At 38.8% G+C, this 13,737-nt stretch overlaps 1 protein-coding gene across 1 annotated transcript in view; it reads right to left on the bottom strand.

The window, feature by feature from the left end:
* The window catches only part of Auh (AU RNA binding methylglutaconyl-CoA hydratase), a 148,605-nt gene that overhangs the window by 59,440 nt on the left and 75,428 nt on the right, over positions 1 to 13,737 (bottom strand). Inside the window, 2 exon segments of the mRNA XM_042686877.1 lie at positions 9,827 to 9,883; positions 11,733 to 11,825. Coding sequence (XP_042542811.1) covers positions 9,827 to 9,883; positions 11,733 to 11,825 — 150 coding nt within the window.

The following is a 13,737-nucleotide window of genomic DNA, read 5'->3' on the forward strand; positions in this document are numbered from 1 at the left end:
TTATCTCTAATTAACCACTTAAAGGTAGAAGTGGAGCTGTGGCTCAAGTGGTAGAGCACCAGCCTTGAATGAAAAAGCTAAAGTATAGTACCCAGGCCCTGGGTTCAAGCCCTAGAACCAGCATACACATGCACAAATTTATACATATACACATATATACATATTACATAAGTATATGTATATAATTTGATAGAGCTGGGTTCACCAGTGAGCCATGGCACCTGACTGTAATCCTAGCTACTCAGGAGGCTGAAATTGGAGGACTGTGTTTCAAAGCTAGCCCAGCAGGAATGTTCAATTATCTACTCAGAAATGGCTGGAAGGGAAGTGGCACTGTGGCTCAAGTGGTAGAGCACTAGCCGTGAGCAAAAGCAGCTCAGGGATAGAGTCAAGGCCCTGAGTTCAAGCCCCAGAACAGGCAAAATAATAAAAATTTGACAGAAAAACAAAAACAAGAAATTGACAGAAATACAACTTGACTGGTAGATCACAAAGACAAAAGCAAAACCAAAAAGAATATAACTAATAAAATACAGAAACTAAGGAAATAAGAATAAAAATTATATAAAAATGGAGGTTAGCTTAAGATATAAATTTAATATTTAAGTTAAATTAGAAGTAATAAAAATATCTGTACTAATTCACAAGTCTGAAGTCATAAATTAGAGATGAGAGTATATTAACAAAAACATAAGCTTAAGACCTGGCTCTGTGAAAAGACAAATCAGGAGTAAGGGAAGAAACAAAAGCAAAAATTAAGCAATTAATAAGGGGAGACAACCCAGCAAGTGGTAATGTTGAAAGTTCAAACGCCAGGAATGGAAAAAAAAAAGAACCAAAAACAATTAAGCAAGAATAATAACAACAAAAAACCCTCATCATTAATGTTATTTATATTTCTTAACATAATTACTGAAAGGTATCTCAAAATGAAAACCAGAAAAAGATCTTATGATGAAACTTTACCATTAGAGCTATAAATAAGAAAAGATGTCCAAAATATACTATCAAATTAAAAGCAGCAAGCTGCGGAAAGGAATATACAATATGACCATATTTTAGGACAGAAATCTACACATCAAGTTCAAAAATGTGAAATACAAGTAGCAAACCACTAACAGTTATTACCTACTTGGACTATGCAATTCCCCTATTATTTGAATCAAAATGAAGTGACATGAAGCAATGCAGATATTACTTTTAGAAAACTTTCAAGTGAAAGATTCATTCAATTTTGAACATTTCCCCAATACTCTCCTATTATTACTTTATGTTTATAGTCATATATGATCAGTTTTTATAAAGCTTTCCTTTTAGAAGATACTGTTTCTTGAACCTTCAAAAGCCCTGGGAGTTATATTTTCAGCAGCGTTATTCAGTCCTTCTTATTAACTGAGGTCACGTAGCTCTGAATGGAAGGCTCCCCAAAGCATACCTGGGCTCCGGTGTTTTCCACTAGAAGAGGCATGACACAGCAGGCAGGTGCTTTTCTAATGGTGAATGCCAGGAAAGAGACAGAAAGGCAGAAGACAAGGGAAGGAAGGGCAGGAGAAGAAGACAACTAATTGCTGGCACAAGCTGTAGGCCACAGAACTATACAATAGAGCTGCTGTACAGTCACCATGACTAAAGACCATGGGGTCCAAGAATATAGTTACTAGGTCCTGCTTTCCCATGGAAAAATAAACAAATGGGAAAGGAAGACATACATAAAACCATATCCTGGTTTCACAGTGTAATCTTATATGCAATAAAAGCTTATTTTTTTAAATCCCCAATTTACATAGCTACTGCAGATAAGAAATCTGAACACTGATTTTTTTCATCTCTACCGCAATTCTGACAGATGGCTCTCACTTCTGAGTGACAACTATAAAAACTGGCAAATCTATTTCAAAAGAAAGATAGTCTTTTACTAATGCCAGATGCCTTTTAAGACCATCACTCTGAAGTTTGAATTCACCTTTATAAGTAATACATTTTGAATGCATTTGGTCACATCTCCATAAATAGAAAATCAACATCAATCAGTCTGGATGAAAATTAAATGGACAGCCTGATTAAGCAGGCATCTGACAAAAATAATACCACTGAAGTACAGTATGTTTATTCATTTAAGAAATCACAGTACTTCTGGCCAGGTGTCAGTAGCTCTTGCCTGTAATCCTCACTACTCAAGAGGCTGAGATCTGAGGATTGCAGTTTAAAGCCAGCCTGGGAAGAAAATTCCCCAAGAGACCTTTTTTTTTTGGTCGTGGGTCTTGAACTCTGGGCCTGGGTGCTGTCCCTCAGCTCTTCATGTCAAGGCGAGCACTCTACTTCTTGAGCTACAGCGCCACTTCCGGTTTTCTAGTGGTTTACTGGAGATAAGAGTCTTACAAACATTCTTGCCTGGGTTGGCTTTGAACCGTGATCCTCAGATCTCAGCCTCCTGAGTAGCTAGGATTACAGGCATGAGCCATTGCTGCCCAGCTCCATGAGACTTTTATCTCCAATTAACCACTCAAAATCTGAAAGTGGTGCTGTGGCTCAAGTGGTAGAGTACTAGTCTTGAGCACAAAGAGGGCCTAGGGACAGTACCTAGGCCCTGAGTTCAAGCAAGCAAGCAGGAAGGCAGGCAGGCAGAGAGGGAGGGAGGGAGGGAGGGAGGGAAGAGAGAGAAGGAAGGGAGAAGGAAGGGAGGGAGAAAGGAAAAGAAAGAAAAGGAGAGGAGAGGAGAGGAGAGGAGAGGAGAGGAGGGGAGGGGAGGGGAGGGGAGGGGAGAAGAGAGGTGAAGAGAGGAGAAGAGAGGTGAAGAGAGGAGAGGAGAAGAGAGGAGAGGAGAGGAGAGGAGGGGAGGGGAGGGGAGGGGAAGGGAGGGGAGAGGAGCGGAGAGGAGGAGACAGAAGGGGAGAGGAGAGGAGAGGAGAGAGGAGGGGGGAGGGGAGAGGAGGGGAGGGGAAGGGATAGGGGAGGGGAGGGGATAGGAGAGGACAGCACTTCTAGTCCATACAGGTGATCAGTGCAGAACCAGGTATGGTGGCTCCTACCTGGAAATTTAGCCACTCAGGATATGGAGCCAGGAGGATCACAATTCAAGACCACCCCAGACAGAAAGCAGCAAGATACCAATGCAACCAACAAGCCAGGCATGGTGATTCACATCTGTAATCCTAGCTATGCAAGAGCCAACCTCAGGTAAAAATGCAGGAACCTATCCAAAAATTAACTAAAGCAGACAAGGGCTGGGGCATGGCTAAAGTGGTAGGGTACCTGCCTTGCAAGTGCAAGGCCCTGAGTTTTAACTCTAGGACTGGAGGAAGATAAGGAAAAACAAAAAACAAAAAAGGTTTGTGGTGGCTGAAAGAAAGGAAATGAGTGCTGAGGTGAAAATGAAGCTGAATTCACCTGACTCTCACTTCAAGAGAAGGAGCATAAAAGTCATCTGGAGTGTGTAGAACAGACAGAAAGCTCCAGAGACCTTGCATACGCATTCCTCAGAACACTTACTGGTCATCGTTGTGTACAGACCAGGGAAAGATCTACTGAAGTGAGTTCAATAAATGCTAAGCAAAAGGAGCATCAAGAAAACCACACCAAAGCGCACCAAACTCCAACAGCTCAGAACCAAAAGAAAGAAGTCTTAAAAGGAGTTGCAGAGTAGGCACCAATGGCTCACACCCAGGCTCTGAGTTCAAGCCTAAAAATAGGCACACACATATACAAAGAAAAATTAGTTGCAGAGAGATACACCTTCTATGCACAGAACAGAGCAGGAGACAGCAGAATCCTAGTCATAAAAATGTTTGCAACTAATAAAACAGCTGAACATCTTTAAAGTGCTATAACAAGAATTACATACCCAATCAAATAATTTCCAATATAGAGGTAAAATAAGGGCTTTTTTAATCACCAGAAAACCTGCACTGAAGCAAAGAAGGAAGTAACAAGAGGAAATAAAGATCTACATAGAGAAATAAAAAGAACTGGAAATAATTACATAAGGCTTTCCTAAGTACGTAAATCTCTCAAGAACAATTAACAATTAACAAAACAAAGAATAGTGTGGATGCATGACATATGTAAAACTCAAGTGCATGAGAATAATAAAACAAAGGTTGAGAAAAAATAGATGTACTCACTATAATATTCTCATTTATGAAAAGGTTTTATTACTTTATCATTGTCTGTCATAATTAAAGATGTACAAAGTATACCTTAAAATAATTTTTAAAAACATAAATGAGTAACAGTATGTAAACAAAATAAAAAGGTGATAGAATATAAATCAATAAAGACCACATAGAACCATAGAAAGTATTTAGCCAACTGAAATTACTGCAAAAAGGTGAATGAATACAAAATCAGCTGGAAAAAAAGTCAACAAAGGAGAAAATGGGAAGTAAACCATAACAATATCAATAATCATATTTAAATTAAAATGCGGGGCTAAGAAGATCGCTCAGTGGTAGAGTGCTTGCCTTGCATCCATGAGGCCCTGGGTTCGATTCCTCAGCACCACATAAGGAGAAAAAGCTGGAGGTGGCACTGTGGCTCAAGTGGTAGAGCACTAGCCTTGAGCTGAAGAGCTGAGGGACGGCGCCCAGGCCCAGAGTTCAGGCCCCATGACTGACAAGAAAAAAACAACCAAAAAACTTAAATGAGTATCCCAATTACAAAGCAGTGCTTGTGAAATATAATTAGAAGAAGAGGAGAAGGAGGAAGAAGAGAAGGAGGAGATAAGAGGTAAAAACGGAACTGGGTTTTGGTGGTTCATGCCTGTAATCCTAGGTACTAGCTCCTAATCCTAGCTACTCCCAGGATCAAGGTTTGAAGCCAGTCCAGGCAGGAAAGTCCAGGAGACTCTTCTCTCCAATTAATCTCCTAAAAATCAGAAGTAGAGCTGTGGCTCAAAGTAGTAGAGCACTCATCTTGAGCAAAAAAAGCTCAGGAACAGCACCCAGGCCCTGAGTTCAAGCCCTACACTGGGGGGAGGAGGGGGGAAATACAAACAGATTAAGAAGAAAAGAATTCTCATTAAGTACTGGAAAAGGTTGTATTTAGCGAAACTGATTGACACTGATTAATCAAACCAGTAAAGAGATTCTCTTCACTGTATCTTTGAAAGACACCCAGAGCCTGACCATACCTCTACCTCCTTTAGTACCAGCTCAGTCCAGTTCTTGCTTCAAGCCTTGGCCCACTATAGTTTCCTCTTGGCACAGTGATCATAAACCTTTAAAAATGTAAGAGCATGTCAAACCAGTGTGAGTCCTCTTTTCATTTAGGGTAAAAGCTGAAGTCCTTATAATGCTGTTGAAAACACCTACACATCACCCCTGCTGCTGACAGTTTCCTCTCTTATTCCCACCATTTGTGCCTACAGTGACTGAGTGAACATTCTAAGCACTATCTCACATAAGCCCTTCTCCTTGAATGTTAGTTTTTATGTTCTTCCTCAAATCTGTCTGAATAATTTAGTCAAATCCTTTCTCCACTGCAGTTACACTCTCAGTGAGGCTTGCTATGGAGTGTCAAATGGAAAACCCTACCTACCCATGCTCCCATCGGACCCATTCTCCTTTCTTTCTCTATAGCACTGTCCTCTTCAGCTATTATAGAGACTCCTCACCTGCAGTGTGTACTGTTCCTGTGCTAGAAGGCAAGGTATATGGCAGTGAACCTTGTTCCCTCACCGCCCCAGTGTTTCTACTCGGGCAGGATTCAACAGAAGTATACTAAATTAACTGAATAAATATGCTCAGTGCACAATGGGCACACAGGGGAGCAAAGCCTATTCTGTAGGCCTAGCCAACCAAGATGTATCAGTTCTTCCTTCATGGTGCCTCACAGAATCCACACTATTTTCTCTGAACTCAGGAACCCTGGTTTTAAATTGCTTCATTTCTGTTTTATTACAAACTTTACCATAACAGAGCAGTTACAATTTGGGTATATTGAATCTCTCCCATCACATGTCAGAAGATAAATTGTCAGGGAGTTTCCTCCACAGCAACTATCAAAATGGCCCCACACAGTGGGAAGTCAACAAGCAGCTCCTGGAACACCTAATTAAGTGCAAGCCAGTGGTCAGTGTGTCACATTTCAGTGTGTAAGGAAATGAGATTTTACATATGCTGGTCTGCAGAAAGGTGCCCAACCCAACAGTTTCTGAAAGTCACCTCAGGAGGCACTGCACTAAGCCAGCACTACAGCCCGCTATGCACAGCACTGGTAACAAGTTTTCGCATTACATAAGCCTCTTAAGAAACCAGTTGTATTTTTATTATACTTTCCTCCCTCTTAAAGCAGTATGACCTTATTCATCAGATTTGGCACAGAAAGATCATTTGCTATTTATGAAAGAGGAATTCACCCTCACAGAATAAAGATGAGTCACCACCGAGAATATTCAAAAGATAAGCTCAAATTCTGATGTAAATTCTAGGATAATTTCAGTAAAGGTTATAAACAAGCATTCCAAATTCAAGACTGTGTTCAAGATTACCAACATGCATTCAGAGGGATTTAAAATTCATCATTGCTTCAGAGTTCCTGGAAAACATGCCAAGAAACCACCTGATTGCTAAATACAGCCTACAAGGATGTTCAGTGGTGTTCTCAGCCATCACACTGAAGAGATGAAAAACAGACAACACCGTGGCTCTTTTTCTGGTTCTCCAGAACCTAGGTTCTCTGATATATTCTCATTCTTTCTCCCTCTTCCCACCCCCATCTCTGTCAGTGTTGTAACAGAATGCTAAAAATATGGCTGAAGTGAGTCACTACTTTAAACAAGGGATTTACATTATCATTACCAAAAATGGGACAACAGAACATGGTCACAGTGAAGTGACACACAAATACCTGCCAAATGCAACATACAGCATCACCCATTTAGCATTCTTAGCAAAAACATTTAACCTAAACCTAAACCATGAGAAGATACTATTCGGAATTCAGAAGACACAAACTTCAGTATAATACATTGCTTACTTTTAAAAGAAATTAGTGCTTGAATCTGGGCATGGTGGGACATGCTTGTAATCCTAACATTCAGGATGCTAAGTTCAGTAAGTTTGAGGCCTGCCTGGTCTATATAGCAAGATCATGTTGAAAGAAAGGATGAAAAGAAAAAGGAAAGAAAGTGGGAGAAAGGGAAAGAAACAGAATGGAGTGAAAGAGGAAGAGAGGGAGGGAAGAAGGGATGAGTAAATCAGTGTTTGGGTGGGAGGATTGGTGAGGTAATGATTAAAGGACATTCTCCCCTCCTCAATTAAACCAAACGGTATTCTCAGACAGCCTATCATTCTGGCGGTTTTAACATAAATCACCTCACATTCACACATGGACAATCTAACTCACGAAGTCCATCTTCTTTCTATCCTGATCTCTCTGTCTGTCATCTGACTCCAGCTGAAAACACTGCATAAAACACATTAAAAAGTCACTGAATCAGTTTCTTGAGCTGCTGTAACAAATTACTACAAACTCAATAGTTTAGAACAACAGAAATTTATTCTCTCACAGTTTGTGAAGGCAGAAGCCTGGAATCGAGATGTCTGCAGGGATGGTTGCTACTAGAGTCTCTGAGGGAGCATGGACCCCATGCCTCTCTCAGTTTCTGGCAGCTGTAGTCCAGCCTTGGCCAGTACATGGACTACTCCCCCGTCTTCCAGGGATCTTTTCTTCTGTTTGTGTCTATCTTCCTCTCCTCCCTCATGCCCCAAACTCCAAGGACACTTTGTCATTAGATTTAAGGTTCATTTAAATAACCCAAGATGATTTCATCTCTAGGACTTTTTATTATCTGCTGACTCTTTCATACTTATAGCCACTATCTTTCTAGGCTTAGTGATATCCTAATCATCAGTAAAAGCTTACTCCTGAAAAGAATCTTAATGCTGAGACAGAATTCAGTAGTAGACTGCATGCCTAAGATTCACAAGGTTCTGGATTTAATCTCTAACACCACACCAAAAACATATTCAGAAACATATCATAGTTTTCCCAACAGTTTAATTTCACCTATTTTCTAATACAGCTCTTCAAGTAGGTCCATCCTTATGAATCCTTCTTTCATTAGTCACTGTGAAATAGGTAGGTATGATAGAACAGACAGGTATTATATGCTTTTGGCCTATAAGAACACTATTTTCTGTACTTTACAACTTGCGGGGGGTGAGGGAGGTGGGGAGGGAAGGGATAGTGGGAGAACAACAACGTACTCATTGCCTTACTCGTGTAACTGTAACCCCTCTGTAAAGCATCTTTACAATACAATAAAATTTTCAAAAAAGGAGGCTGGGAAGGTGGCTCAGTGGTAGAGCGCTTGCCTTGCATGCATGAGGCCCTGGGTTCGATTCCTCAGCACCACATAAGCAAAAAGAAAAAAGCCAGAAGTGACGCTGTGGCTCAAGAGGTAGAACGCTAGCCTTGAGCTGAAGAGCTGAGGGACAGCGCCCAGGCCCAGAGTTCAGGCCTCACGACTGGACCCCAAAAAAAAAAAAAATTTTCAAAAAAGAACAGTATTTTCATGAATTATCAAAATAGAAAAACCTTAGTTGTTGACTTCAGCAGCCTTCAGTTTCACTGCAACTTATGTTTAATTTCTATCTACAGACTCTAATTAAGTACACACATTTATAATAGTATTAAACATATGGTTTTAACCTATTCATATGTAAACATGTCTGCCCTATTTATCCACTATATTTAATCTTTACATTGTTAATTACCTTATTTATACACTTGTAAATTGTCATATATATGTACAAATTACCTAGGAAAGTTACTGTAATTTGTTAATCCTTAAGTAAAGTCCACTTTTTAAAAGAATAACCTCACAAAATGGCAATTACCTCCAAATGATCTAAATCAAAATTGCCACAAGAATGCAGACTTTTTTAAGGATGCAATATTCCACTGTCAGTGTTGAAAAGTAGCTTCCTTAATGATTCTTCACAGAAGCTGTTCAATTTACCTCGCTTTTCTAGGAACAAAATAAAGAACACCTCATAAGCTTTAAATTCACTAAACTCAGTCTACGTCCTGCTATATAGCAACAAGAAAGGCAGCCAGAAGCCTGAGGTACTGCTAGAGTTTGGACCTAGAGTGTCTCCCAAAGGCCTATGTACTGAAGGTTTGGTCCCTAGGCTTTGGCACTATTGGAAAGTGGTGGAACCTTCAGGGGTTAGGGCCTAGTAGAGAAAGTTAGGCGACTGGTACACAAAGGGCCTACTGGGACCCTGGCCCCTTCCTCCCTCTCTTATACCTCCTGCTGCCATGAGGTGAACAATTCCTTTACATTTTCCTGCCATGTGGTTCTGCCTCATCACAGGCTTAAAAGCAACAAATGAATCATGGTCTGAAACCTCAGAAACTGTGAGTCAAAATAAACCTTTCCTTCACTTATTGCCCTAATATAAGCTGCTTAACAAAAGCCCTACCTACTCCTCTATTCAGAGTCTCACTGTGTACATGAAGCTCTCAATTGCAGGTGTACACATTAAATGCACAAACAAGAAAGGTACAGAAGAGCTGTATAATCCTTCAGAAAATAGATGCAAACTATGTGGACTATCAATAATTTAAAATGTAAGAAATAATACAAAAAAAGCACAGAGAGGGTACAAAAAGAAAGCAATGGTCAGCAAAATCACCATCTTTGCATCTACATAATCTAAAAAAAAGAGTGAATTTTGAATAGGAACTTCATTAAAAGAATAAACAAAACAACATTAGTCCCTTTCCCTAGCATGTTGCCTTTCCCATTTCATGCTCTTGTACCATCCTTTGTTTCTGGGAACAAATCAGGAGTATTATAATAGATGTGAGCTATTCCTACCTCCACCAGGAATAATTGCCAGCTTTGTTTCAACCAGGCCCATTTTCGCAGAAGAAGCTAAAAAGAAATAAAGAAAACTAAGTAACATCCACATCAACACATTCAAATATGACAACTTGAAAAGATCAGTAAAACATGATACACCAAAAAGTATTATGTTTATTAATCAAACTGGTGTCACAACTTTTTAAAATCACTTCAGATACTGAGTTAAGGAAATATGTAAGCACTCTACATGACACCCGTAAGGAAAGAACCTAACATTTTCCATTAAAAAGTGTTTGGCAGTGACTTCATTTTTTGATGAAAGAGCAGAGTTGTACTGCAATATTAGACCTGATATTGCCAACTTAAGTTTGATGGCTTAAATTCTATTAATTATTCAGGACTAGGAGAGAGATTTGCCTGGCAAGCATGAATTCTTTAGCTGCCTAAGTAGCAGATCAAACAGCTTAATATACGACTACGATATCAGCTATGGCAACTTCTTAGGCCAAACCTCTGTTGTTTGAGATAAGTATCTTTACTGTTCTCACAGCTATATAGTCTTCCTCTTTCCATCTGTTTGTATGGATACCTTACAGGATCTTAATTGTTTCTTTACTCACATGTCTAACTGTACTTACACTATTTCTTGCATCCTCCTCATTCCCTGAATTTTCGTTCAAAATGAATTACATGTACCTCAGATTTTTAATTTAAAATCTACTTGAACCTAGCAACAGAAGAAAAAGCAATAAACCACAACAAAACTAGTGATTCTATCACAACAAAATAAGGACCTAACACAGGGTAGAAAGGAGGTAAAGTATACATGGACAAGAAACTACAAATCCGAAGACACAGTCCCATCAAATTATTAAAGGCTGAATTGCATTGATTTTGGAAGTGACAGTGAGAACCAGAGGAAGAACAGTGACAACCATGTGCTGTCTGCTTCACTGGGTTCTCAGTGCTGTCCAAGGCGTAAGCAGTACTAGAGTCTATGCAATACTATGTCCAGAACAATGGCATGGCAAATCAGTATATGTATTTGCTCTAGTGGGGTAGCAGAAATATGAGCTTTGAAGCCAGATCACCTGGGTTCAAATCTCAGTTCAATCGTTTGTTTCGGTCTCTCCTATATCTGTACTAATTTCCTCCTGCACCCCAAGGTACACCATGTTCCTGGGGTTGCAAGGCAGACCAAGGGAGTGAATACACATAAAGTATACACGCGACACCTAATCAAACTCCGAAAGTGGTGAGCACCAATTTTTTTCATTATTTTCATAACCACATCATACATACTCAGAAAAGCATTCAGCAAGTAAGTGAACTAAAAAAGGAATCATCAAGTCATTATTATTGGAGCCAAAAGTCATTAAAAGTGCTTGGACTAAAGCACATCCATAGATTAACTCCATAGGCTAAATGCTCCCAGCAATAGTCATTATCCCCATTTTAGAAAGAAGGAGGTATCTACAAAGGACAGAACCTAAGTTCCAACTCAATCATCTGGTCCAAATCTTGTCTGTTCCCACTGCTAAGGCTGAATAACAAAAATCTTCCTTGTCTTCTTTTTCTCCCCTCTTCTTCCCTTTTCTCTTTTGCTTGGCTTTTTCAGACATTGTTTCATGAGCCCAGCTTGGCCTCAATCTTGTGAATCTCCTGTCTCAGCATCCCAAGCTTTAAAAATCTTCTCTTTAATTGGGAATTTCAAATGCATCATTAAACCCAATAGGTGAAGTTTTAAAAAAAGTTACATATAACAACAGCAAAACAAAATACTTGAAAAGTAAGCCCCCCCCCCCCCATTAATTTAGTATTGGAGACCAAACTTAGGGTCTCACACAAGTCTGCTTTAAGAATTAGCTATATTCCCAGCTCCCACTTTTAAAAATTATGCTCTGAATAGGATTCTCACCTGCTACTCGTATATCACATGCTAGAGCCAGTTCAAGACCACCACCTAAAGCAAGTCCATCTATTGCTGCGATCGTTGGCACTGGTAGATTAGCTGAAATAGAAAATGTTACGTGTCTTCATTTAGGTCATATCTCACTATGGAGTTCACTTTAGACCATTTAATATGAGCATATTTTAAAATATTATATGCAGATGTTTATATACCTTTGATCTTCAAAAAATAAGCATTGTTTGCAAAAACTTTATTAATGATTATAAACTAGTTCATCACATAAATGGGCAACCAGTATTTTTTAACTTCCCACATTACTGAATTACTTTCATGAAAAATTTTTATTGGATTAATGGGATCACAGTTCTGACTTCATAATCTTCTTAAAGTCTTTTATGCAAAGCTTGGTTCATATAAATGTCAAGGTGAAACTATCTTTGCATAACTGTAAAACTCCTGACTTGCTATTGGGCTACCTTGGTGTTAAAATGGCAATCTTATTCAAAGAAAGAGATATTACATCTGCTTAAACAAGATGGAAATAGTTCAATTGGTCTCTGAGGCAAAGGCCCATTAGCTCCACCACTTATCAAGGACCAACAAGGAGTACTATGAACCGGCTCTACAGCACCACTCTTTCTGGGACACAGCCTCTGAGCACCTGCCAGAAGCATGACAGGTGAAAGCATCCAATCACAGTACTCCAAACTAGACTTGCTAGACTGCATCCAGATTATTTTAATAAGACTTTGTTATTAAAATGTACAGATTTCATTTTTATAACTCATTCAAAAATGACTGGTTATGTTAGGTAGTTTGTGAAATGGAATGCTTCTTATTAATTTTGACTACAGAATGTGAAGCCAATTTTTTTTTTGGGGGGGGGATCCAGTCGTGGGGCCTGAACTCTGGGCCTGGGCACTGGCCCTCAGCTCTTCAGCTCAAGGCTAGCACTCTACCCCTTGAGCCACAGCGCCACTTCCGGCTTTTTTCTTTTTGCTTATGTGGTGCTGAGGAATCGAACCCAGGGACACAGGCATGCAAGGCAAGCACTCTACTACTGAGCCACCTTCCCAGCCCCCTGAAGCTAATTTAATATATAAACAAAATATAGATTTTTATAAAGTATCAACTCCCCAAATCTCTCTTCTATTCTATAGGTATTCTAATTTATTTAGGGAATTCTAAAATTCCCCAAACTTCTTTTAAGAGCTACACATCTGCTAGGGCTTGAGTACTACTATTCACTCATAAAGGAATCTACCAGACTGATCAGTTAACAGTCTGTCAAGGCTGGCAAGTAGCACAGGCAGGCAGCTGCCACCCAAAGCAGAACAACCCCAGAATAACAGGGAGTGGGATTTCACACAAACCGTAAGTCACCATTGTGGACCTGTGTGAACATTTGGGGGAGGCAAGAACTTCAAAGGACAGGACCAATTCAAGTGCTTTCCAACACACTTTGTGGGAAAAAAAAACAAAACCCATATATATATAATATATATTATATAATATAACATATAATGTTATATATTACACATATTATGATATATATTATATAGTATAATATTATATATTATAATATATAACATTATTATATGTTATAATATATAATATGTAATATATGTATTATATTATATATAATATATATTATATATTATAATGTATTATTATAACATATATATTACATTATATATTATAATATATAGTATTTTATATATAATATATATTATATATATATAAATTTTTAGTCAGGAAATTAGTTTAATGGAACAAATCTTATCTAATGGATTTTACCTGAAAATACGAAAAGAACGATCTATAAAGTATTACAATACCAAATTAACCTAAGTATTTCTCAAGCTCCTAAGTAAAATGGAACAACTTTGTTATCAGTTTCAAATTATTTTTCCTTCCTAAAAACCTGCCTAAAGAGATTATGCTTCTAATTTGCTCAATCTACTACCTCTCTGAACTTAAATCTCATCTATCAAAACTTTTCCCCAAGCCC

Source organism: Dipodomys spectabilis, unplaced genomic scaffold, assembly GCF_019054845.1.
Source record: "Dipodomys spectabilis isolate Male_0828 unplaced genomic scaffold, ASM1905484v1 ptg000098l, whole genome shotgun sequence".
NCBI lineage: Eukaryota > Metazoa > Chordata > Mammalia > Rodentia > Heteromyidae > Dipodomys > Dipodomys spectabilis.